At 38.7% G+C, this 26648-nt stretch overlaps 1 protein-coding gene across 1 annotated transcript in view; it reads right to left on the bottom strand.

Moving 5' to 3' along the window:
* Positions 1 to 5740: 5740 nt before the first annotated feature.
* Positions 5741 to 26648, bottom strand: part of draxina (dorsal inhibitory axon guidance protein a) — a 36415-nt gene continuing 15507 nt past the window's right edge. Inside the window, exons 2-7 of the mRNA XM_073826200.1 lie at positions 20913 to 21399; positions 16592 to 16791; positions 11115 to 11232; positions 10781 to 10873; positions 7636 to 7725; positions 5741 to 7466 (exon numbers count right to left, since the gene is read on the bottom strand). Coding sequence (XP_073682301.1) covers positions 7354 to 7466; positions 7636 to 7725; positions 10781 to 10873; positions 11115 to 11232; positions 16592 to 16791; positions 20913 to 21381 — 1083 coding nt within the window. The 5' untranslated portion in view covers positions 21382 to 21399 and the 3' untranslated portion in view covers positions 5741 to 7353. The remainder of the gene's footprint in view (positions 7467 to 7635; positions 7726 to 10780; positions 10874 to 11114; positions 11233 to 16591; positions 16792 to 20912; positions 21400 to 26648) is intronic.

Here is a 26648-nt window from a genome sequence, read left to right as displayed (position 1 = left end):
CTGGTTTCTGGCTTTCCCCAGACCAAGGACTAAGACTCCTCGTCTGCCTTCACAGAAGGCCGAGGAGTGCCTCATGCACTGGCTGGCTACCAGGCAGAGGCACCTACTGTCTTCCCCGTGAGCCCGAGGGCCGGGGATTGCAGTGCCCTCTTGTCCGCGTAATGCTAGACAATGGCTTATTCCCTCGCGTCCTGGCGGAGCTCCAGGCCGAGCCTTGGATCCCTCTTGTTCTGGCTGAACCCCCAGACAAAGGATCACCCTCTCCTCGTGTGCCCGAGGGCCGAGGAGCCTTGAGGTCGAGCTCACCGTCCTCGTGGGTCTGCGGACCGAGGACTTCCCACACCATCTGTCCGCCGAGTGCTAGACAGTGGTCATTCGGTCCCTCTTGTTCTGGCTAACTCCCAGACAAAGGACTAAGACTCTGCGTGTGCCTGAGGGCCGTGGAGTACCTCTCGTTCTGGCTGGCGACCAGACAGAGGAAGACTACCATTCCTCGTGTGCCCGAGGGCCGAGGACTACAGGGCCTTCTTGTCCGCGTAATGCTAGACAAGGGCTCTCTCTTTTTCCACCCTGGTTGAGCAGACACTCGCAGGGCTCGGTAATTATGGGGGCGTTGGTAGTCTCGTTCCCCATAGCGTTCCTGACGCGGCTCGAGTTCCCGGAAGGGAACGTCTCGGGTTACGTATGTAACCTTAGTTCCCTGAGGGAACGAGACGCCGCGTCTCGGACCATAATTCCCGCACCCTGCGGCGCTCGCTTCATTCCTAAAGAGCTGCCGCCGGCTTCAAACGCACGTGCTTTATACTTCCTGGTCGGTGACGTCACCGCGCCTGTGACGTCACCCCCGTCATTTCATTGGTTGTTATACACAGTTCAGAGTGCGGCCCGCCAATGGCGTTCCCCATAGCGTTCCTGACGCGGCGTCTCGTTCCCTCAGGGAACTAAGGTTACATACGTAACCCGAGACGTTTTACTAGATAAGACCCTTCTTTCCTCGGCTGGGATCGTTTAGAGCCCTTTGAAGCTGCATTTTGGAAGTTCAAACTCGGGGGCACCATAGAAGTCCATTATATGGAGAGAAATCCTGAAATGTTTTCCTCAAAAAAACACCATTTCTTTATGAATGAAGAAAGAAAGACATGAACATCTTGGATGACAAGGGGGTGAGTACATTATCTGTAAATTTTTGTTCTGAAAGTGAACTACTCCTTTAAGCTTGCATTGTTCAGCTCAGTGTACTCTCTGAGGGACCCTTATTTATAAGTTACAGTAGGCCCAGTGCTTATCTCATACTGTATACAGGAATGGCCTAAAGGCCTCAATGATCAGCTCAGAATGTATGCACCTAGGACCCCATTGGTAAGCTTCCTTTTGCAGTTTGAAGCCATACAGCCTGCAGCTTTGAAAGGCCCCTGGCATTCAAATACCTTGCGTTGTACTAACCCTCGCAAATATTGACATTGAGTAAAAAATTGAAGGTGAGAATCAAGAAACAGTGAAACTCAGGAAGGAAGTGTGACACTGAATACACAAAGAGAATGAGAAGATAAATAAACAGAAATGAAGGCAGAAGGATACAAAGAGAGAGAAAGCAAGGTCACCTGCTCTGCGGAGATCCTTTCGGTCCCTGGACAGAGACGATGCCACATACTATTAGTCAGTTTAGAGGACGCGTCTTTAGCATTGTAAAGCTCTCTGAGGAAGTTTTTCTGAGCACTGCCTGAGGTTCTAGATTCAATGGCAAGCTCGAACAACCAATCTTCATCTTTTTCTGTGTCATTGAGCTAATAAAATGATCTTTGAGTTTAATGACTGTGAAAAACACTAAATGTTATATTTTGATTAATCTCTTGTAGTTGAGATAAATCATGCAATTCAGTTTAAACTAAACATTCTGCAAACCATTCCAAATTTGGCAACACACAAAAAAATTTATAATAACAAATATGCGTTTCTGTATTTTCTTCTGAATGTTTAGATACTGTTTAATAAACAGAGAAATGAATGGATGCGTTTATATGACAGTTGACCATATGCACGGATTGCTTCCTTGTTTTAGACAAGCCAGCTAATTCCTTTCCGGTCAGCTGTACTGTGCTGTAATAGGAGTGTACTTTTCTCTACATAATCCATTCACAATCGAAGAAAAGTTTTAGTTGTCTAAGAGGACCAAACATCCATATATACCATTTCAAGAATGACAAACACCAGTTTAAAAACACGCAAGTAAATCGGCTAAATATGCGCGAGTCGTTGCTATGATTGACAGTAATAACCGGACAAAACATCTGACAAGCTGATGTCAAAAACAGAGCTGTGCGTTAAATGATTCAGACTAAATTCAGAGTAACAAAACTACAGCAGTAACATGTTTGTGTTGGTTAAATATAGGCTATTTAATGGCTTTACAGGTCAAGATAAAGCTTAAAAGATGTAGTTATTAAATTATATAAAATATTTCAAATTCATATTGAGTGCATTAATTAATTCTTATTAGGGATGCACCGAATCCAGATTTTTGGGGTTCGGCCGAATACCGAATACACTGTTTAAGATTCGGCCGAATCCGAAACCGAATACCGAATCCTACTCGCATCCTTAATTACACGTTTTTAGCTGTGACTGTCCAGCTGCCGTACCTGAAGTTGCTGCATTTTGGCTGCTGTCTGTAGATTCCTTCATGCAAAACTCGTATTCTTTTGGATGTTTTAGGGGCCGTTCACATGTAGCGTCTTTTGCGCGCACAAATTCGTTATTTTAAATGTAGATGCGCGGCTTGCGCGCGCATAATGGAAGCGCCGCGCACGCGGTGCGACGCGCTCGTTTTTCCAGGCGCGTCCGCGCCGCATCGAGATAAAAACATCTCAACTTTTCAGAATGCAGCAAGCGCTCCGCAGCTTGGAGCTAGAGCGCAGCTGATGGTTGCTTAGAAACGGCAGACGCTTCCGGAGCGCAAGCGCCCGAGCGCTTTGTTGACAAGGAAGAAAGAGGCGCGCCTAGCGTTTTCCACGCGTTTTTAGGCGCGACATGTGAACGGCCCCTTAGACGCAAATGTTTTAACATCGGCGATATGTTGTGTACTGCTTAGGGTCCTTGCCACCACGAGACAAATTGGCATTGCAAATTGAACATAAAGCTCGACTTGAATCGCCTTCTTTTGGTGGGAAGTACTGCCAAACAAAACTTTTGTTGCTTACGAGTTCCATTTTCAGATTCTTACAGCCTACAACATTCGAACGGGTCCTATGTAGCCTAAACACCTTCACGTAATCAACGGCCGTGTGACGTCGTAGTGCAAGTCTAGGGTTCGGTTTCGGTGGAAAATAAATCTAAGGTTCGGCCGAAACCGAACCCCGTCAAAAAGCCCAGGATTCGGCCGAATCCGAATCCGAATCCTGGATTCGGTGCATCCCTAATTCTTATACCATTAATATTTAACGTATTTAATTTGTAGTGAACTGTATATAAGTATTTAAATAAATCAGCCTTTTAGGCTGTTTGTATCTGAGGTTATTTATTTATTTTAATGACTTTCTGCCCATGCTATACTATATACTTCAGTGCGGTAAACGTACTACAATTTATTATACTAGTCATTTTATAATAAATCGGGAAAAAAAGACGTCTTGAAAAAACTAGGGAGTTGAAATGGCATCTGCAGCCAATGATTGATCCTCTGCTGCCATCTTCTGGTTATATCGGTCATTTCATGTCATTTTCATCTTAAAAAGATGTTTTCCATGAAAAGATTTTTTCCATGTTGTCTTTATGAATGAAAAGTCAATCTTTGAAGTGAATTTTATTGCACAGCTGTGGAGTTGAAAATTAATAAAGGCTTTAAAATATTACAAGATTTTAAAAACGTTCACGACTATGAAGGCAAGTTACTGATTATCAAGAATACGATTAAGATGTCCTTGAAGAGAAGTAATGCTAGCTAGCTAACGTTAGCCTAAACACCTTATGATAGTGTTTAGCTGTCAGCATTTAAATGTACAACTATGTTCATGCCGCTATCATTATTTACAATGCTGCAATTATTTTTTTTCTCAGTTTCTGATAAGAACGAGGCAGTTCTAAGCAAAAACACACTTAATTTTGACTTGTTTTTCTGAAAACAAGAAAATAATTTTTAGTCGTCTAGAAAATCCTTCTTGATTTAAGATTTTTTTAGATATTTTGGCTGGAAACAAGACTATGCAGGTACTCTCCTGGGATTACCAGGCTCCGCATTTAAATGATATGTTGTTAAATAATATGAAACTGAATGTTCATGCCTCTATCATTATTTACAATGTTGCAATTATTTTTTTTCTCAGTTTCTGATAAGAACGAGGCAGTAGAGGAGTCTCAAGAGTTTCCACCTATATATAGCAGATATAAAATGAGCTTCAGGGGAAGTTTAAGAGCTGGCTTATCATTATGCTAAAGAACGCTCTGTGCATATGGTCAATTATGCTGTTAACATGCATTCTAGTTAATAGTGAGAACTGGTCTTTAAAACAATGTGTTATCGCAATAACGCACAATATGTGACCCTGGACCACAAAACCAGTCATAAGGTTAAATTTGACAAAACTGAGATTTATACATCATATGAAAGCTCAATAAATAAGCTTTCTATTGATGTATGGTTTGTTAGGACAATATTTGACTGAGATACATCTATTTGAAATCAGAAATCTAAGGATGCAAAAAAATCAAAAAGACTGAGAAAATCACCTTTAAAGTTGTCCAAATTAGGTTCTTAACAATGCATATTACAAATCAAAAATTACATTTTGATATGTTTACAGTAGGAATGTTACAAAAAATCTTCATGGAACATGAACTTTACTTAATTTCTTAATGATTTTTGGCATAAAAGAAAAATCAAAAATTTTGACCCATGCAATGTATTTTTGGCTATTGCTACAAATATACCCCAGCGACTTAAGACTGGTTTTGTGGTCCAGGGTCACATATATCATGCTGTGCTATTGTCTTAGAGGATCTGTGATGGAAATAAATACTGTTCTTTGTCCTTAGTGAAGTTTATTTCTGGTATATCAGTTAAAAATAATTGACAATTTATGGAGCTTGAGAAATCTCAGAAAGGTGACAGAAAAGACCTTACAAAAACTAAAGAATATCTACAGCCCCACTAACATAAAAGTCTATTAAACAGTTAAATCAAGACAGTGATCGGACACAGAGGTGTGTCAGACCATAAAAAAGCTCAGTGATTTAAACTGACAAGTCATCCATCTCTCTTTCAATCTCCTCTGTCTATCTCTATCCCCCTAACCCATGCAGGTAACAATCACTCATTCACCCATCCATCCTTCTGTCAGAACACACAGTCGTTAAAGAAGAGCACACTTCCTGCCCATGATAACATCTCTCCATAAAGACAACTGGTTGGTACTAGAATAAATAAAGCATATATTACAAATAAATCAAACAACTCAATATCCATTAGAATACAGGAGTATCAGTAGTTATTGACAGTAGTATAACATTAATCAGAAGAAAAAAGTCTTCCATTCAGACACGAACGAATCTGTACGAAAATGTAACTTTTCACAAACAGCAGGGTTGGCCACATTTCATAAATTAAGAATCGGCTTCCTTTTCATTTATAAGCGTGAACTGCGAAATTAAATTGGAATGTATTTGTTTACAAATCACTCTGCAAAAAAATGCTTTTCTTACTTAGATTTTTTGTCTTGTTTCCAGCCAAAATATCTAAAAATTCTTAAATCAAGAAGGATTTTCTAGACGACTAAAAATTATTTTCTTGTTTTCAGAAAAACAAGTTAAAATTAAGTGCGTTTTTGCTTAGAACAAGCAAAATAATCTGCCATTGGGGTAGGCAAAAAAACAAAACAATTATTTTTCTTACCCCATTGGCAGATTATTTTGTTTGTTTCAAGCAAAAACACACTTAATTTTGACTTTTTTTTTTTCTGAAAACAAGACAATAATTTTACTTTTGTTTAGAGACCCTTCTTGATTTAAGAATTTTTTGATATTTTGGCTGGAAACAAGACTTTTTTTCAGTGTGTTGTCTTGTTTCCAGCCAAAATATCTAAAAATTCTCAAGTCAAGAAGGATTTTCTAGACGACTAAAAATTATCAAGTCAAAATTAAGTGCGTTTTTGCTTAGAACAAGCTAAATAATCTGCCAATGGGGTAAGCAAAAAAATCTTATTTCAAACAGAAAACAAATTTTTTTTTTTACCCCATTGGCAGATTATTTTGCTTGTTCTAAGCAAAAACACACTTAATTTTGACTTGTTTTTCTGAAAACAAGAAAATAATTTTTAGTTGTCTAGAAAATCCTTCTTGATTTAAGATTTTTTAGATATTTTGGCTGGAAACAAGACAAAAGATCTAAGTAAGAAAAGCATTTTTTTTTCAGTGTGTTGTCTTGTTTCCAGCCAAAATATCTAAAAATTCTTAAATCAAGAAGGATTTTCTAGACGACTAAAAATTATCAAGTTAAAATTAAGTGCATTTTTGCTTAGAACAAGCTAAATAATCTGCCAATGGGGTAAGCAAAAAAAACTTATTTCAAACAGAAAACTAAATTATTTTTCTTACCCCATTGGCAGATTATTTTGTTTGTTTCAAGCAAAAACACACTTAATTTTGACTTGTTTTTCTGAAAACAAGAAAATAATTTTTAGTCGTCTAGAAAATCCTTCTTGATTTAAGATTTTTTTAGATATTTTGGCTGGAAACAAGACAAAACATCTAAGTAGGAAAAGCATTTTTGCAGTGTATGTGCTATGGTAAAAGCACTTTAAGGTTATGTCATAATATGTCCAAGGAACCGCAAAAAATAATTGTTTAATAATAGATAATCTGTTCCCTCAAATTCATTAAAAGATTCTAATTATTAAAAAAAATAAACTCACCTAAACTGAATCTATCAATTACAATATATTGAGGTGTGAACACACAAGTATAATAATAATAAAAGTATATTTAAAAAATATTAACAATCCATTAGTTGCCTGTGATTAATTCCACAGTCCATAGATGGCATCTTCTACTGTTTCTTGAAATATCCCATGTGTTGTGTTGTGTGTGTGATAACGTTAAAGGTAAATTCAAATTGAAAAAATAAAATTCTACTTCCTGTTTCAAATTACAATTCTGTATCCTGACTGCTACCTCAATTCAAATGCAAGAATTTAAAAGCCATTCTAAACTGAATTGTGCACAACCCTGACAGACAGATGATCTGAGTATGTACATTTATACTGTGGGCCTAGAACACTCTCAAAGCTCAGTCCACCATCAGTCATGGGGTTTGAGGATGTGGTCTCTCGTTTCTCTTTGTATCTGTTTCTCTGTCTCTATATGTCATATGGTGATGAAGGCTCCTTGGTTGCCGTTGGCTGATTCTGGTTCCACACAGCGGCCACGTCTTCGGGTCACCCTCCGCTTGCGGTGGAACTTGGCATAACAGCGTAGCCCTAAAGAATTTTTACATTTACTCATTTAGCAAACACTTACAACTTCATTTTCTTTAATTAAAATACAGTTTCTTATATCCTATTTATTTTGATTAATTAGTGAAATACTATGTGATTCCTTTGTATGGTTTGTTTGTATCTCTCTAAGAAAACCAAAAGTCATACCCACCCTCCTCACACATGCAGTCATCATAACACTTGTTGTTCAGGCCACGGTTGTGAGGTTTGCACTCATGTTCTCTGAGGTCACAACAGGAACCTGGTCATAGCACAACAAGATAAATCACAAATGCAAACAGTGAAAAAAAGGGCTATGTTACAGTCTTTTTGTTCATCAATTTGGAATTTCCCAAAACCATAGTTCTAACCAACTCTTGCAAACATCATCGAAAGCTTGTGTGGTTGAAACTACTGAATAGTCGTGGTTAGAAGCATATGCCATGTGGATTTAAAAAAAAAAAGAGCAAGTTTACATGCAGGAGATACATAGTTCATATTCTGTAGAAACAGAAACTTAAAAATATTGTTTACTGTTCGTCACAGCAGGTTAGGACAAAAGCTCAGATATATATGGAAGAGAGTTTTGTTTCGCTTTACGCTTTATTACATTGTGTCAGATTAGTGACCGTGATTCGGCACTAATTAAACGGATCCTATTATGCTCTTTAGTTTGTTTTGGGGGTGCACTAGAACATGCTTCCATGCTTGGTGGTTTGAAAAACGCATTATTTTTCACATAATTTACATTATTACAATAGCTTTCTCCCCAGGCTGGCACAAATGGCTCGATTAGTTCCCGGTTTGATGAAGGTCCGCCTTCTGAAAAACTAAATGTGTTGTGATTGGTTAGCAGTCCCACTGCGTTGCGATAAGCGAACAGCTTATGCTGCGTTCACACCGCCCCAAATGTCAGCGTCAGTTGTGGCAAAATTACATGTAAAGTCTATGGTTGAGTCCGTCAGAGGTCCGTCAGAGGCTCTGCGGTGCGTTGTGTGCGTTGGATCCGTCAACTTTTCAAGCGTCAACGCAGCAAACGCAAGCAACGCAGAAGTTCAGCTAGCTGAACTTTTGACGGACTTGACGCACTTGACGCAGTGCGTCAACCAATCAGAGCGTCTCACTGTAGCGACGTCACCACACGTATCTTGAATGAAGCGGGAGCAGAAAAAAAATAATTTTCAACAATGGAAAACAAAAGCTCACTGTAGCCATCTGCAATCGCAGATAACTGTATGATCCGTCCTCGTTGTTGTATAAAGTTAGGAATGAAAAGGAACTTGCTTGGATGAAGATCGCGGATGTTGGGTAAGTTGTCAAATCTTTTCTCAACGTAATTATTTCCCTTTTCGTTAGCTAGCGAAACATGGTCATGAGAAGATTCCAAAATGTCCAGTCCCTACTAGTTTGCCATGGTTTATTCAGGGGAAGTGTGCAAAAAGCGGTGGAGGAGTCTGAGGGACAGAGCGTTGCCTGACGTGTGCGGTGTGAACACACCAAAAAGCAAGCGTTGCAAGCTTCAACGTACATGCGTCAAACTAGATGCGTTGGGAGCGTTGCCTGACGCAGACGAAGTGTGCGGTGTGAACGCACCATTAGACACGTTTCAGTCCTGCCACGCTCCTTCCCAAAGCAGCAAGTTTTGTGTACAACTGCGCAAACTAGATTAAATTGATTCTTATGTTTTACATATGGATATTTTTCTTTAAAAAAACACATCAGATCACTAAAGGAGGCTTTTACTGACCCCTCCGGAGCCATGTGAGGCACATTTTATTATGGATCAACTTGTTTTGGACTGATGGAGAGAACTGGACTATGCGGTTCAGTCTATGCCGTTCTAAAGCTTGGGAGTGCCAGGATAATTTTTAATATAACTCCGATTGCATTCGTTCTGAAAGAAGGAAGTCATATACACCTAGGATGCATGGAGGGGGAGTAAATAATACGCTACAGTATTGTTGTTCCTATCGTGAGCCTGCGAGATCGCCGATACATGATATTATCATTATTGTGCTAATTTATTTAATTATTTACATGCCCGAAACCAGCTCCAGCTTAACGCTACATTGTATGATGAATAAATCTCTCACCACTAGTGGTGGGCCGTTATCGGCGTTAACGTGCTGCGTTAACGTGAGACTCTTATCGGGCGATAAAAAAAATATCGCCGTTAATCTATTCTCAAAGTTGGGTTGGACGCTGGGTCTATACTACGCAAGCTATGATGACTTTCACCTTGATAGTTTAGCGCGGATGTATACCTAGCCAAATTGCACTGTAGGGGGCGAGAACGAGTCTTCAAACCTGTGTGTATGCCTACTGTGAAATTACCACATCAAACGAGACGTGCTAACATGGACGCAGCTATGAAGCCGCCGGCTTTGCTTCAGGGCAGGGGCGTTGCTAGACCCTTTTTACTGGGGCACGTGCGTGAGTTATAATTTACTTTGATAATCCCGAAATAACGACATTAAACTATATGCAACAACTGAATTGACGCTTCTAAAAGCAATGCAGTTTAACCGAAGACTTTGCACGCAGATATCCATGCCCGTGCGCGTCTGTGTATTTAACTGCAACGCGCACGTCGCGCAGCCTTTAACGCAGAAGTACATGCAGTGTAGGAATAGTTGGTTACACAAGTTTGTATAGTTAATTGTGTTGTAAATGCAATTGTCAAGCAGTTTGTGAAGCATTTTGGAAACAGGAGATGGGCCCCTGGTCTAATGCGCCACCTGGCTTGAGAAACCCATTCTCAAAGACTTACTTTTAGTCATTATTTGGATTGCACACATATTCTGAATGCCTTCGGCAGAATTCAAATTAGCCATTTTAATCTAGATTAATCTAGATTAATTCCAAGATTACAGTGAGATTAATCTAGATTTAAAAAATGAACCTATGCCCACCACTACTTACCACACACTGCACACATTAACGGCGCAGCTCCAGCGCGGCTACTGGAGCAGTTTGCGGACACTTTAGGCAATGCTTGCATTTATACAAACCTCTAAAACCAGCCTGCTGACCAGCTATGACCAGCTAAAACCAGCCAACCAGCCTAGGCTGGTTTTAGCTGTTTTTTTCAGCAGGGAATGCATCAAGGCAGAGAGTTGTACCCCAATCTGTTTGCGTTCGCTCATGAACAATTCCAGAAGATAGCATTTTAAATTTAAATGTGCCTTTTGTATTCCATGGAAAAAAGAAAACCATTCAGGTTTGGTACAACATGATGAAAAGTAAATGATGACAGATTTGAGTGAACTATTCCTTCATAACTGTAATATTAAAACAATTATAAGGGGTGCACTGACCAGGGAGGCAGTCAAGATGATGGTCACACGGTTCAATGACATCAGCATCAAGCGTTGTGTTCCCATTGCTCTTGTTTTTGCCACGACGCTTATCTTTATGGAGGAAATAGACAGAAAAAGGCTTACTATAAAATCCTTTAGTCAGAAATTAGCTGTGAGTTTGCTAATTATTTACGCTCATCTAGAAGAACAACATCTGATCTTATAATCAAATATTTATTCTGATCTTTTTGGTCTAAACTAAGGATTTTGGCCTTAAATATCTGGAAAAACAAAACTGCTGCAGGAAATAAATCACTGTTTTTGATTAGAACTTGAAAATGTGCTTTCATACCTTTTCTTTTGTTGGATGGCCAAGTGTCAGGCTTCATATCCTCATAATCAGTCCAGTCAAAGAGTGCCATGTCCAGAGTCGGCATCACCTCCCCTTGAGCCTTCCCTCGGCCTGACTTCTGAAGGAGACAGATTTAAATCATGGTTTTAGAAAGATTTATTCTGGGTGTTCAACTTGATGTCACTTTCAAGCAAGGTGCTAATTCAAAACTTGTGATATAACAACTTTGCATTGATTTATATTACAAGATAGCTGTGGAAAACGGTGAACACTAACAACACCACAATAACAAAGACTTTCTGAGGCTAAAGATACTAAATAGTATTCAGAATTGACATATTGTGCTTGTCCTCAATCATACAGGCAGATCAAGCATCACAAGAGCCTAGTTTAGTAACAGCGCCACCTACTGGACGCCTGCTGACAAAAGGGTTTTTGTTTTTTAGTAGTGTAAGCAGCAGTTATGCCATTACAATCGACAAATGGGATAATCTTGAGACTGTTCCTTAGTTGAGACTGATTTCGTCTGCCATTGCATTTAGTGGAAGGTAATCTGTTTTTGGGCCTGTAATTGTTGCGTGCAACTATATTATCAGCTTCTGCACAGCTTTGGAAGCTTTAGAGGTGGAGAAAGTTGTATTTATATTTTGATAAGATTTTATTTTATTTTTGAAATAATGTACACTGATAAATATCGCATAAGAAGACTGGTGACATTTAAAATCATTAATAGGCTCAATGTTGATATCAAAATGATTTCACTAAAACTATTATTACAGGTTAAAGGGGTATTGATGTCCAATTTTCAAATCATTTTAAATACACTGTATTAAAGACCAGTCAGTCAGTGGACCAAAATGTTACTCCACACTTTATAATCAATTAAAAATCAATTAATAATTGTTTTTTTTTTTCAGTCATATTTTCCATGTTACCAAAACAGCCTTCTTTCACCTTTGAAACAATGCCAAGTTACGGGAAATGTTATCCGTTTCCGATGCAGAAAAGTTACCTCATGCATTAATGACCTCAAGACAAGATTATTGTAATGCATTGCAAAGTCCATGTCCTGCATACATAAACAAGCTACAGTTGATTCAAAATGCAGCTCCTAGTGTTCTTGCCAGGTCAAGAAAATATTATCTTATCACCCCAATTTTATTATCTCTAGACTGGCTACCTCTTAAGTTCCACATTTGACTTTAAAGTATTGCACTTACTTGTAAAGCCCTACACAGCCTAGCTCCTTTGTGTTTAACCAATCTTCTATCTCATTACAATCCATCAAGCTCTTTAAGGTCACAAAACTCTAGCATATCAAAGTCTGCTACAGAAGCATTTTCACACGTGGCTCCTAAACTCTGGAACAGTCTTCCTGATAATGTTGTGTGTGCACTTGTATAGCTATCTTTGTGAGGGCCGGTTTGAGTTTTAGACTATCGGAGTGAGGACAATTTTACAAAGCGAAGACTTTTGTCCGGTCATCACTTTTTGAGACTCCTTTAAAGGCCTTTTTGAGGGTCAAGACTTGGTTTTAGGGATTGGGTTATAACTGGGTAAAGTTAGGTTTAGGGTAAGGGTTTGGGTGAGGCACTTAGTTCCGATGTGTAGGTTGAGGGTAAAGAGCTACAGATTGCAATGTGTCAATGTATGTCCTCACAAAGATAGTTATACAGAGTTGATCTCAAGACACTGAGAATGCTAAATTGCGAAAGGATTTTTACAGCTGATCTACTACAGGAATGGCAGTTAGAAGTACAAACTAAAAATCTCTTTATCTAAGGTTGTTAGTGATCGAAGCCTAATTAGAACTGTCTACGGCACTTTAAGTCATTGAACTGCAAACCACAGCATTTGAGTACCAGCTGGGGATCTGCGTGTTACACGCTCAGCTCTCCAAAGACATGCGTTGTCTGTGTAGCCATAGCACTAACACATGTATACCATTTGGCATTATAGTGCTTGCAATGCAATACTGTTTTAAAATTCTTTAACATTTCTTCTTTTCATTCTACATTATTTTTTGTAATTAATTCAGCCTGGACGGCTTGAAAAAAAAGCAATAAAAAATTTTGAACAATAACACAATAATAATTCAACCCCAATTCCAAAAAAGTTGAGACGATTTTGTAAAATGCCATAAAATCAAGAATATGTTATCTGTTCATTTTCTTTAACCTTTATTTAACTGACTAAAGTACAAAGAAAAATATTCCAATGTTTTCAGTGGCCAACTGAATTTTAGGTCCCACTTTACATTAGGTGGCCTTAACTACTATGTACTTACATTTAAATTAATTATTTGGTACATTGTATTGTATTTTTTAAAAACCTACATGGAATTACATTTGTAAATAACGATTGTAATTACCACTGTTGACCCATCCCTTACACCCTAACCCACCCTTAAACCTACCCAGACCACCGAACCTGTCCCTATTGCAATGCAATATGGCCACATTAAGTAAGTAAGTACATAATAGTTAGGGCCACCTAATATAAAGTGGAACCGAATTTTATTTGGTATATAAAATAAATATAACCAAATATATATGTAACCAAATTTTGCAACACACTCCAAAAAAAAGTTGGACAACGGCAAAATAAAAGTGAAAAGGTTATAGAATATCCCAATCAAACTGTTCTGAAAGTTCACAGTAAGCAGTTGAAATGGAAATAGGTGAGGATATCATGTTTCATGCATTTCAGTCTTGGCAAGCTAAGTTGGATCACATTTTCTGACTTTTCTGACAAAAAAAATCACATTTCTTAATAAAAAATGACAAAGAATTTAGGTCTTTCTCCAACTACCACATATTCTGAAATGATTCGGGGAATCCAGAGAAATGTCAGTCTGTATAGGGCAAGGCAAGAAACCTCAGGTGAACGTGCATGACCTTTAAACCCTCAGATGGCATTGCATAAGAAACCGTCAAGCTGCAGTGTTAAATAAAGCCACATGAGCTAAGGAGTATTTTGGAAAACTGCTGTCATTTAACACATTCTGCAGCTGCCTCAATAAACGCAAGCAGAAAGCTATACATGAATTCTATGCAGTGATGCCATGGGGTTCTCTGGGCCAGAGATCATCTCAGAAAGTGAAAAAGACAATGGAAATGTGTGCTGTGGACAGACGAGTCCATGTTTCAGCTTGTTGCTGGGAAAAAGGAACCATCCAGACTTTCATTAGTGACAGATGCAAACACAACCGACTGTCAAAGTGACTGTCACTGGAATATGTGCGAAGGTACCATTGAAATGGAGGCAGGTACTGGAATTTTACAGACACATATTCTGCCATTAAGATGACATCTTTTGTGGGAAGTCCATGGGTATTACATCAAGACAATGCCAGGTCTCATTCTTCATGTGCTACAACAGTGTGGTTTTGTAGACACAGACTATATATGCTAGCCAGGTTGGATAACAGTTTTGTTTGCAAAACTTGAAGTAGTAGTATCCTCAATTCCAAAACAACTAAACATTGTAATTAAAAGGAAAGTTGATGTGGCACAGTGTTAAACATGCCTCTTTCCCAACTTTTTTTGGAGTGTGTTGCAGCCATAGCAAAAAAATAATAATAATTGGTTATATTTACAAAATAAAGTTGGTCACTGAAAACACTGGAAATTTTCTCATTGTACTTAAGTCAGTTAAAAAAAGGTTAAACACTGCAAAAAATGCTTTTCTTACTTAGATTTTTTTGTCTTGTTTCCAGCCAAAATATCTAAAAATTCTTAAATCAAGAAGAATCAAGATTTTTTAGATGAGTAAAAATTATTTTCTTGTTTTCAGAAAAAAACAAGTGCAAAATTAAGTGCGTTTTTGCTAAATAATCTGCCAATGGGGTAAGAAAAATAATCTTGTTTTCTGTTTGAAATAAGATATTTTTGCGTACCCTATTAGCATATTATTTTGCATGTTTTTTTCTGAAAACAATTTTTTTTTTACTCATCTAGAAAATCCTTCTTGATTGAAAAATTCTTAGATATTTTGGCTGAAAACAAGACAAAAACATATTCTTGATTTTATGACATTTCATAAAACATACCAACTTTTCTGGAATTGGTCTTGTAGTAATTGGCTGGTGAATGCCCAATTTTACCAGCCCCAGCCATTTGACTTAATATTAAAAACAAATATAAGGCCAAAATTAATTAATATAAATATCACAGTACACCTTACGGCAGCAAACTTCCTTGACTATTACGCCGGAATGGGAGTGTAGTTCCTAATCTTATCAGTCTAGAAACTCGCAGCTTTGCATTTCCACCGTTCTCAGTACACGATATAACTACAGAAGAGTCAAGTTTTAAATAGGACAAATATCGAAACTCGTTGGTCATTTTTGAACGCGATGCTATTGGTCTAATAGGATTCAATGATCTATGCTGAGCTATGCTAAAAGTGATATCGCCAGAACAGGAGAACGGCTGAATGAATTTCAAAACGGTAAAACTCAACTTATTAACTCGGGGGGAGTTGGAGAATGAGCCTATTTCCAAAAAAAGTGGAGTGTTCCTTTAATTCAAGGAACTCCAAGGAAATCAAGATGTGATCTATTTAAAATCAAAGTTTGGAAATATCTTGGACTTAAAGTCCATTTTCACCAGTATCAATAGCCAAAACATCTCTAAAGCCTGCTTTAGCTGCTAATTTCAGCTGAGCCCTGATATCTCTGTGTCCAATTCTGGCAGCTTTTTCCCTTTCTGGATTGGTTTAGCAAAAACACTATTCTTTTGTTGCCTTGTAAGCGTTTGTGTTTCCTTAAGGAAATGCAAATCTGTTTTTATTAATATTAGTATCCAGGCCTAGTGATGCCTCTCAAGAGAATTTGAATATATACAGTGAGCGGTAAAAAGATATCTAGGAAGGGAATGGAGCAGAACAGATGGCTGTGAAAAAGAGGAGCAGGAGGATGGGCGAGCGACATCTCACCCCTCACTCGCTCTGGTGACAGCTCCCCTCCTCCACCTCCTCCCTAGTGCAAAGCGAGCTGGGTAATTTTACTTGTGTATGATCCAGCCCCGGGCGGCACTCAGTAATAAGCACGGCACAGAAGCACAGGTAAATAAATCTGTGTGATGAAGCACCGCACACCACAAGGATGACAAGTACCCCCGGTACTGGCTCCAAACGGCATTTCAATATCTATATCTGCCACAGTGTGCGGTTCAAATGAAGATGTTCATTTTGGGATCTAACAACAAAATGACAGAGTGGAAAAAGACTCAAGGCAGTTTAACAAAAGCTGAAAGCGGCAAAACATCCCAAGAGTAGTGTCACTGGTGAAGTGTTTAACAAAAATCTTTCCAGGCAAACTGCTCTGTTTATTTCCCCCCAAACAATGCAAAAAATGCTTTAGCACATAGTACACACAATCCTCTGAGAGGGGAATTACAGCATCTTAGAAAACGAAACACTCTGAACAACACAACAGACCTTCATATTCAAGGACGTTATGCGTGCCAGGGTACCTGGGGTTTGGTGGAGGCTGGGGACAGTGTTGGGGGATGCTCGTTGATTGCCGTGGTTACCAAAATAGGGAAGAGAGGGGAGGGAGCTTCAGTGAGTGGGGTATTGCCGTGATTGGGCGGGGAGGTGTAAAAACCATCCTCAAATGCATTCATATCCTTCAACAAGGAGCCTAATTCTGGTTCAGGGTCATAGAGATCCCCTAGGAGAAAAAGAGAGACAAACTGGTTGGTCTTTAATAAAATTGCTTATAGACAAATACAAAAGGAACCTTTGCTACTAAACATCTCAGGTCTTTATTGTTAAATATATTTTATGTTTTTTTAAAGAAGTGTCTTCCGTTTGCCAATTAAAGGCCTTTCCACACTGAGCGCGATAAAATTAAACGAATATCGCATTATAATACGATAGGAACCAACAGATTCCTATGAGTGCTCCCACATAGACCGCCAACATTCGCGCACCGAAATAGCTCATTTTCTTTTAACTAGTCCGACGAATCTTTTCAGTTTTGCAAAGCGAAAACATGGCCGTCAAACAAGATTTGACCATTACATCATGTGCCCGGAGCAGCTGCTGTTGCACAAAAGGACAAGAGTTGTGGCGCTGTTTTGAAGACCAGTGTAAACAAACACAGAAGAGAAGTATTCCGGAAGAGATGAGGATGTGCTCTTGTTATCATCGCATCTGAGAACAGATGGTTATTCTCACATGCTCTTAATATAATTTCTATTAATTCTCCACTGAATTATGTGATCTGGAGGAGAACACGGTCTGTTTTCTTCCACATACGCGAGTATTATATGAGTCAGGGCACGTTCACTCTCTAGATCTTCTGTATTAAAAAACAATTGATTGAAACATTCTTCTACTGTTCTACACATGAAATATGAAAGCATACAGACATATGATTACGTTATATGATATACTTTCTGTATCTGTTTTGTATGCAGCTCATGGTATTTTTTATAATAATAAAGGATGTTTATGATAATAAGCAGTGTGGCGTTATTAAACATACAAAGAGTGCATGTCTGCCTATTTTAGAATCAGAGTCAACTGCAGATCACAATCAGAAGTTATTAGAAGCATTCAATGATGGTTTAAAGTGGGTTTTAAGCAAATACAAATCTTTTCACAGATCTTCAACAGGTCTCTGGAGTCGTGTGAAGTCACTGTATGCTTAAAACACTCCACCATCATCCCAGTTCCAAAGAAATCCAAGATAACAGGACTTAATGACTACAGACCTGTGGCGCTAACATCTGTCGTCATGAAGTCATTTAAAAAACTGGTTCTGGCTCATCTGAAGGACATCACCGGACCATTACTGGACCCCCTACATTAATAATTATATAAATGTTCAAATGTGGCATGATGCTAATTTTACTTCTATTTATATTTTAAGATGTTTTGTTATTGATAGCTTGTGTTTCTCGCGTAGAAGCAAAGTTTATTGATCTTAAGTTAATGCTGTATATTGAGCAGCGGACGATGTTAAATCCATATACAAGATACATATCTGAGGAAAAATGCATTATTGGTCGACGGCACCTAGAGTGCAGGCATGAATTAGCAGAAGGCGAACAATTTGTTCTCGTTCAGTGTCAAAGTCATTCGTCTGCAATTTGCCTCTCGTTTTTTGCATCATGCTCAGTGTGGAAAGACCTTTAGGCTGCATTTATTTGATCAAAACACCATAAAAATTATAATATTACAATTTAACTTAAAATAACTGTTGTAAAATAAATGTAAAATATATTTCAAATTGATGACCCTTCAAAAATCATAAAATGCAATTTGCAACATTTCTTGTTATTAATATTGAAAATAGTTTTATGTATACACGACCATTCAAACATTTATTATGTTACAATGTTACATTTCTGTTTCCAATAAATGCTGTTCTTTTGAACTTTCTACTCATCCTTTTCATCAGTTTTCAACATTTATATTAAAAAGAAACATAACAGCAACAACTATTAAAGGGATAGTTCACCCAAAAATGAACATTTGATGTTTATCTGCTTACCCCCAGGGCATCCAAGATGAAGGTGATTTTGTTTCTTCAGTAGAACACAAACTAATATTTTTAACTCAAAGCGTTGCAGTCTGTCAGTCATATAATGGCAGTTAATGGGACCCATGGCTTTGAGAGTCAAAAGGTATATATATATACACAGACAAAACCAAATTAAACCCTGCGGCTCGTAACAATACACTGCATTCTAAACACACGAAACAATCGGTCTGTGCAAGAAACTGAACAGTATTTTAATCTTTTTTTTTTTTACCTCTGAGCGCCGGCTGTTGTGAACACACTCAGGACAATTGAACATTGCAGTGGATCAGAGGTAAAACAATACTGTTCAGTATCTTGCACAGATGATTGTTTAGTGTGTTAAGACCTCAATGTATCTTCACCAGCCACAGGGTTTAATTTGGTTTTGTCTGTGTATGTTTTTTGGACTTTCAAAGCTATGGATCCCATTGACAGCCATTATATTACCAACAGACTGCAACGGTTTGAGTTAAATATCTTTGTTTGTGTTCTACTGAAGAAACACCTACACTCTTAAAAATAAAGGTACTTTAAAAGGTTCTTCACAGCGATGCCATAGAACCATTTTTGGTTCCACAAAGAACCATTCAGTCAAAGGTTCTTTAAAGAACCATATCTCTTTTACCGTTTTATAATCTGAAGAACCTTCTTTCGCCACAAAGAACCTTTTGTGAAACAGAAATGTTAAAGGTTCTTTATGGAACCATTTAGACATAAAAGCTTCTTCTATGGCATCGTGAAGCACCATTATTTTTAAGAGTGTAGATCTTGGATGCCCTGGGGGTAAGCAGATAAACATCAAATGTTCATTTTTGGGTGAACTATCCCTTTAATAACTGAGCACTAAATCAGCAAATATGACTACCAGATGATATTTAGTGTATATAGTCCTTGTGCTTTGAATGTGTGCTTAGCTGGATAAATTTAAAATAACAAGAATTCTAGATCTAATATAGATGCATAAACTTTACCCAAAAAATAACAATTTTGTCATCATTTATTTCTTGGTGTTGTTTCAAACCAGAATGATTTTCTTACTTCCGTGGAACACAAATGAGACATTTTAAAGAATCTCTGCTCTTTAAATAGTAATGTAATATTGTAAAAAGGTGCTGCCAAGCACCAAAAAGGACAAAATAGCATCATGAAAGTAGTTATAAGTGTTCTGTGTGTGATTGATGTGTATAATGATTTTTTTGCTCATTCTCACAGCTTCTCTTACAACTTAAGCTTTAAATGTAGTGCACACGCACTGACTAAATGAAAATCATTAGGCACTATAAGCTTTCAATGTATAGAAACGAACAGAGATTGAAAAATAGGTTTGTACAACTAATTGAAATAAAATGTTAAATGCAATTTGGCTTAAGGTGATTAATAATTGAATGACTGCGATTTAGTCTGATGCAGTGCATTTTTTCAGAATGAAGAGTGGCACTGTGTTAATTAACATTTGCATATTTAAAAAAAAAACATATATTTTAGCATTTTATCAGATTACTAATAAGAAGCATTTATAAACCTGTTGTCAACTAAAGACTTAAAGGACTACCTGCAGGTTTTTTGCCAAAGCTTACAGGTTTAACTTCTAGAAGAGACTTTAAAAAAAATAATAATAATTATTTGTAATTAGCCATTTTTTGTGACAACCAAAAGAGATCTTAGGTGGGTCTTATAAGGACTGAACCCTTAAAAAGCAACTATGGCCACTGGCACCAGAGTGGTTTCTTTGTCCTTTTTGCATGGATATTTCAGCCACTGAAACTGGGGGATGTTTTCTTATGAAAAAACGTAATACATGACATATGTGACCCTGGACCACAAAACCAGTCTTAAGTCGCTGGGGTATATTTGTAGCAATAGCCAAAAATACATTGTATGAGTCAAAATTATTGATTTTTCTTTTATGTCAAAAATCATTAGGAAATTAAGTAAAGATCATGTTACATTAAGATTTTTTTGTAAAATTCCTACTGTAAACCTATCAAAATGTAATTTTTGATTAGTAATATGCATTGTTAAGAACTTAATTTGGACAACTTTAAAGGTGATTTTCTCAGTATTTTGATTTTTTTTTTTGCACCCTCAGATTCCAGATTTTCAAATAGATGTATCTCGGCCAAATATTGTCCTATCCTAACACACTATACATCAATAGAAAGCTTATTTATTGAGCTTTCATATGATGTATATATATCTCAGTTTTGTAAAATTTAACCTTATGACTGGTTTTGTGGTCCAGGTCTTGTGGTCTCTATTACCTTTAGTTCGACCTTTATCTCGTTTGCCTCCTTGCTTTCTGTGCTCAGCCAGATGTCCATGACCATGTCTCCTGCCTTTACGATTAAACTCTCCCTCCAGTGGATGATTTCCCCGCCGCATATGAGCAGGACGCCTGACCTCATCATGACCCTCCATCCTCATACTGTCCTCAGGCCCCATCTCCAGCCTTACAGGGCTCAGACCCTCCAGACTTGTCCCATCATCCTCCGGTCGATCCAGTGGCCTTTGAGAGTGAAGTCCAGCACTATCCCTGTCTTTACGTGACCAGAGTCTCCGTCGCTGACTGCCGCTTAGAAGTCCCATGTCATGGTCTTGCTTGGAGTCAGAAGTGGAAGACCGGGTCAGGCTTCGTTTGCTGCTTTCAGAAGGGATTTCAGAGCTGTGCGAGGTGTGGGACAGTGTGATGAGGAGCAGAGCTAAGAGAAGACACAAGCTGGGAGCCGCCATCTTCAAACACAGCACCACCTGTTGTTTAGGGCAAAGATCAGGTCAGTTCAGAAACAGTAGAAACTTTTGCATAGAACTTTTGCATTTTGAATACATGTAACTACACACCCTCTTTATTATTATTTTGAGAAATACTTATTATACTATATACTTTTTTAAATTAAATATACTTTATTAAGTTGTCTTGAGAAAGCCAACTTACTGAAATGCTACATAAACTTAATATTCTTCTTGTTCTGAGACTAAAATGTCTGACTGCTACTCCTCCTGGAGCTTTAACTCTACAAACTCCAAACTCAGGCCAGATCTTCAGACTGATCTGACTCAAGTTGCTGTATCTTTTCTAACTGATCGGACTTACGGTCTTCCTAAAACAACGAATAAAACTGGGGAAAATCCCACAGACTTACATTGATGGAATGTGATCAGCACTATTCAAACTCCACCTGTCAAAACTCCCACAATCCCTTGAGACTCAATTAAACCAACTTGCTAATTATGCTAGAAACTTGTTGGTTTGTAATCATGCTAGAATCATGCTAGCAACATGCTAATCATGCTAGCAACTTGCTAACTATGGTAGAAACATGCTAGCAACTTGTTAATCATGCTAGAAACATGCTAGAAACTTGGTAATCATGCTAATACATGTTAGCAACTTGCTAATCATGCTAACAACATGCTAATAATGCTAGAATCATGCTAGCATCATGTTAATCATGTTAGAAAAATGTTAACAACAGGCTAATCATGCTAGCAACTTGCTAACTATGCTAGAAACATGCTACCAACACGCTAATCCTGCTAGCAACTTGTTAATCATTCTAGCAACTTGCTAACCATGCTAGAAGCATGCTAACAACTTGCTAATCATGCTAAAAACATGCTAATCATGTTAGCAACTTGTTAATCATTCTAGCAACTTGCTAATCATGCTAGAAACATGCTATCAACATGCTAATCATGCTAGCAAACTTGTTAATCATGCTAACAACTTGCTAATCATGCTAACAACATGCTAACCATGCTAGCAACTTGTTGATCATGCTAGCAACTTGCTAATCATGATAACAACATGCTAACAACTTGCTTATCATGGTAGAAACATGCTAGCAAATTGTTAATCATGATAACAACATGCTAGCAACTTGTTAATCATGTTAGAAACATGCTAGCAACTTGTTAATCATGTTAGAAACATGCTAGCAACTTGCTAATCATGTTAGAAACATGCTAGCAACTTGCTAATAATGTTAGAAAAATGCTAACAGACTAACCGTGCTATAAACATGTTATAAACATGGTAATCATGATAGCAACTTGCTAATCATGCTAAAACATGTTAGCAACTTTCTAATCATGTTAACAACATGCTTATCATGCTAGCAACTTGTTAATTATTCTAAAAACTTGCTAATCATTCTAGAAACATGCTAGCAACTTGCTAATCATGATAACAACATGCTAGCAACTTGCTAATCATGTTAGAAACATGCGAGCAATTTCCTAATCATGTTAGAAACATGCTAACAACAGGCTAATCATGCTAGAAACATGCTAGCAACTTGGTAACCATGTTAGAATCATGCTAACAACATGCTAGAAGCAGACTAGCAACATGCTAGCAACTAGGTAACCATGTTAGAATCATGCTAACAACATGCTAGAAACACACTAGCAACATGCTAATAATGCTAAAACATGTTAACAACTTGCTAATCATGCTAGCATCATTGTAACAACATGCAAATCATGCTTAACACATGCTAGAAACATGCTAGCAACTTGCTAATAATGTTAGAAACATGCTAACAACAGGCTAATCATACTATCTATCTAGATATCTATCAAACTATTTCAGACTGAAAACCCTCAAACTTTTAAAACTTGAAAATCTTTTTAAACTTCTTAAACTTTTTGGTCCAGCTTTCTTAAGTCAACTTTATCTAGTTTATTTTTATTTATTTATTTTTTTACATCTTTAATAGACAGCCATGAGGGTCTGCTGGGCTCCTCGATCATATAATTTTCTTTTTTTCTGCTGGTTGAACCATTTTTTTGTTGCACCACATTAATTTGGCAGTATTGTCAAGATTAATTTCATTATTATTTTAATTATTAAGAATGTCTCGCCCTAAAAATATAATTACTATTATTATTATTATTTAAATTTATAAAATTATATAAATATAAATAAATATAAATTTATATAAAATAAAATTATATTTCATTGTATGTATGAATGACATGTTTGATATATCATTTATTACATTTATAGATTAATCTTCTGTCTGTCTGTCAATGTGTCAAAGACATGATCATTTTTCATTAATCTTTAATCAAAATCTGAACATTTGCTTCTGCACTGGAATGGCATTCCTTCTCTGATTTTTGATGGCTTGGGTAAAATAAGTGCTAAAATAAACCCCGCCCTCTTTTCAATATTTCAGTTGGAAATACGTCACTATACTAAAAGTCGACAGCAACTTCCGGTTCATGCTAACTTTAAATGAATCAAATCTGAAAATATATATATATGAGAAGACTTTCAAGGAAAGTTTTGAATTTTAAATCAGGACATTTCAAACTAGAGCACCATGTTACACCCACAAATATACTTTCATATTTAAATAATGGCTTTGCTTTGCTTTGCTTTGACAAGAAATAAACAAGAGCTCAAAGGCAGCCTAAATGTGTTGAGAAAACTTGCCAGACTAAATATCAGGTTTGGATTCCCATAGGCCAAGAATAAGAGGATCCAAAAGAAGAATCTTTCCTCAGGTGGCATATCAAAGTCAAGCTTCTGAGGCATCTCACCATGCAAATCAGTGACATGGGTCTTACTTTGATCATCCGAGGTCTCCTCTCATCCTCAGATGCTCCCCTCAGTAAATCTGCCCCCTTTACTGTGTCTTTTGTCCCAGAGAGCTGCTCACATTGCCCCAAACAGCAGGCATCCATCCTTGCATTTAAGATAGGCACCAGTGGTACTGATACAAACAAGCTAACTTTACATTTACGGTGTCTTTACATTTCTGATGATTAGTCAAATCAGTAATTACTACTATTCCAATTAGATGAGGGATAGCAATGAAACTTACCAGAAAATAATAATTTTGCTGATTTATGAGGTGTCTGGCTTGGGTGATCAAACCACATTTTAACTAGTAATAACCATACACAAGAATAGGTCATGCTAGAAGTGCCAATGTCATGCAATGTAAAAAATGATCATGATTTTATTGGTAAAAGACTATAAAATCCTATTAATTGGTTAACCGTAAGTTTCCTTATATACAGTGCAAAACTGTATTGGACATTACAAATATTCTCTGATAAAGTAATCTGTATGACACCAACGCAAGCTCCAGTTTTTGTCCTAAACTCATCTCTAACGTAATCACGTCCACATTTTACCATGCCCTGACAGGTAGGTAAATGCCAACATCACCTCAGCAAACAAACGTGAACATTCATCAAGTTCATATCGGCTACTTTTCGTTTCTGGAAGATGATGTGCTGAGAGGAATAAGTCAGAATTTCCCTCAGAAGAAGAACGCAACACAAAAATTATAGTAACGCCACATTATATTTCTTCTTTTTTCTTTATCTGTTTTGTGCATTAGGGTTATATGTTGCATCTAATGTTGTTAATTTATTGTTTATCGCAATATTTCAGTATCATGTATGTTACCATGATGGTTTTTAGTGTTTGTATGAAGGACACTTTGCACCTTCTACACAATGATAGTTTCCTTCTCAGCTCATAGAAAAGCTGCTTGTAATGAGCCTTGGTTCATCATGTGACTTTCTCATCACCAGCTGTTTTTGGTGGTTGTCAGTGTATTACAATGGTACAAAACCAGTGTTGGGCACGTTACTTCAAATATGTCAGATAACTTGGATGCCCAAAGTAGTAAATATGGTAAATGTCACGGGTGAGTAAAGGAGGTCTGGGTCCAGGTGCAGGGAAAAGGGTTTTTAATTTAACAAATAAACAAACACAACAAAAAGCCAACACTGAAACACTAAATAAACAAAATCAAGAACACGATCAAAAAGCCAGGGATCTAGAGACACAGAAACAAAACAAGACTTAAGACAATGCAGACATGAAAACGGAATGAAGTGTGAGTGTTCTTATACAGAGTCCAGATAGTGAACAGCTGTGTGTGAATCAGTGGTAATGACAAAACAGACGTGATGAATCAGAGTGCAGTGCAAACAGCGACCTCAGGTGGCTGAGGGAAAACCCACAGCCCCGATCATGACAGTACCCCCTCTCTAGGGAACGGCTACCAGACGTTCCCAAAACAAAATTTCTGGAGGGAGGAGGAACGGTGGAAGGTGCATAAGGGGGAGGGATGGCGGGCCAGGCCCGTGCAGCGGAGGGACGTGAGCGGACACCGCCGCCAGAGGAACGTGAGCTGGCCTCGCCGCCAGTGGAACGTGAGCTGGCCTCGCCGCCAGTGGAACGTGAGCTGGCCTCGCCGCCAGTGGAACGTGAGCTGGCCTCGCCGCCAGTGGAACGTGAGCTGGCCTCGCCGCCAGAGGAACGTGAGCTGACGCCGCCGCCAGAGGAATGTCAGTGGTCACCGCCGCGTCCGAAACAGAGAGAGCGGTCACCGCCGCGTCCGGAACAGAGAGAGCGGTCACCGCCGCGTCCGGAACAGAGAGAGCGGTCACCGCCGCGTCAGGAGCAAAGAGAGCGGTCACTGCCGCGTCAGGAGCAGAGAGAGCGGTCACCGCCGCGTCCGCAACAGAGAGAGCGGTCACCGCCGCGTCCGCAACAGAGAGAGCGGTCACCGCCGCGTCCGCAACAGAGAGAGCGGTCACCGCCGCGTCAGGAGCAGAGAGAGCGGTCACCGCCGCGTCAGGAGCAGAGAGAGCGGTCACCGCCGCGTCAGGAGCAGAGAGAGCGGTCACCGCCGCGTCAGGAGCAGAGAGAGCGGTCACCGCCGCGTCAGGAGCAGAGAGAGCGGTCACCGCCTCGTCAGGAGCAGAGAGAGCGGTCACCGGCGCGTCAGGAGCAGAGAGAGCGGTCACGGCCGCGTCAGGAGCAGAGAGAGCGGTCACGGCCGCGTCAGGAGCAGAGAGAGCGGTCACCGCCGCGTCAGGAGCAGAGAGAGCGGTCACGGCCGCGTCAGGAGCAGAGAGAGCGGTCACGGCCGCGTCAGGAGCAGAGAGAGCGGTCACCGCCGCGTCAGGAGCAGAGAGAGCGGTCACCGGCGCGTCAGGAGCAGAGAGAGCGGTCACGGCCGCGTCAG

The sequence above is a fragment of the Garra rufa genome, chromosome 20 (genome assembly GCF_049309525.1).
Source record: "Garra rufa chromosome 20, GarRuf1.0, whole genome shotgun sequence".
Lineage (NCBI taxonomy): Eukaryota > Metazoa > Chordata > Actinopteri > Cypriniformes > Cyprinidae > Garra > Garra rufa.
This window is presented reverse-complemented; position numbering and strand designations above follow the sequence as displayed.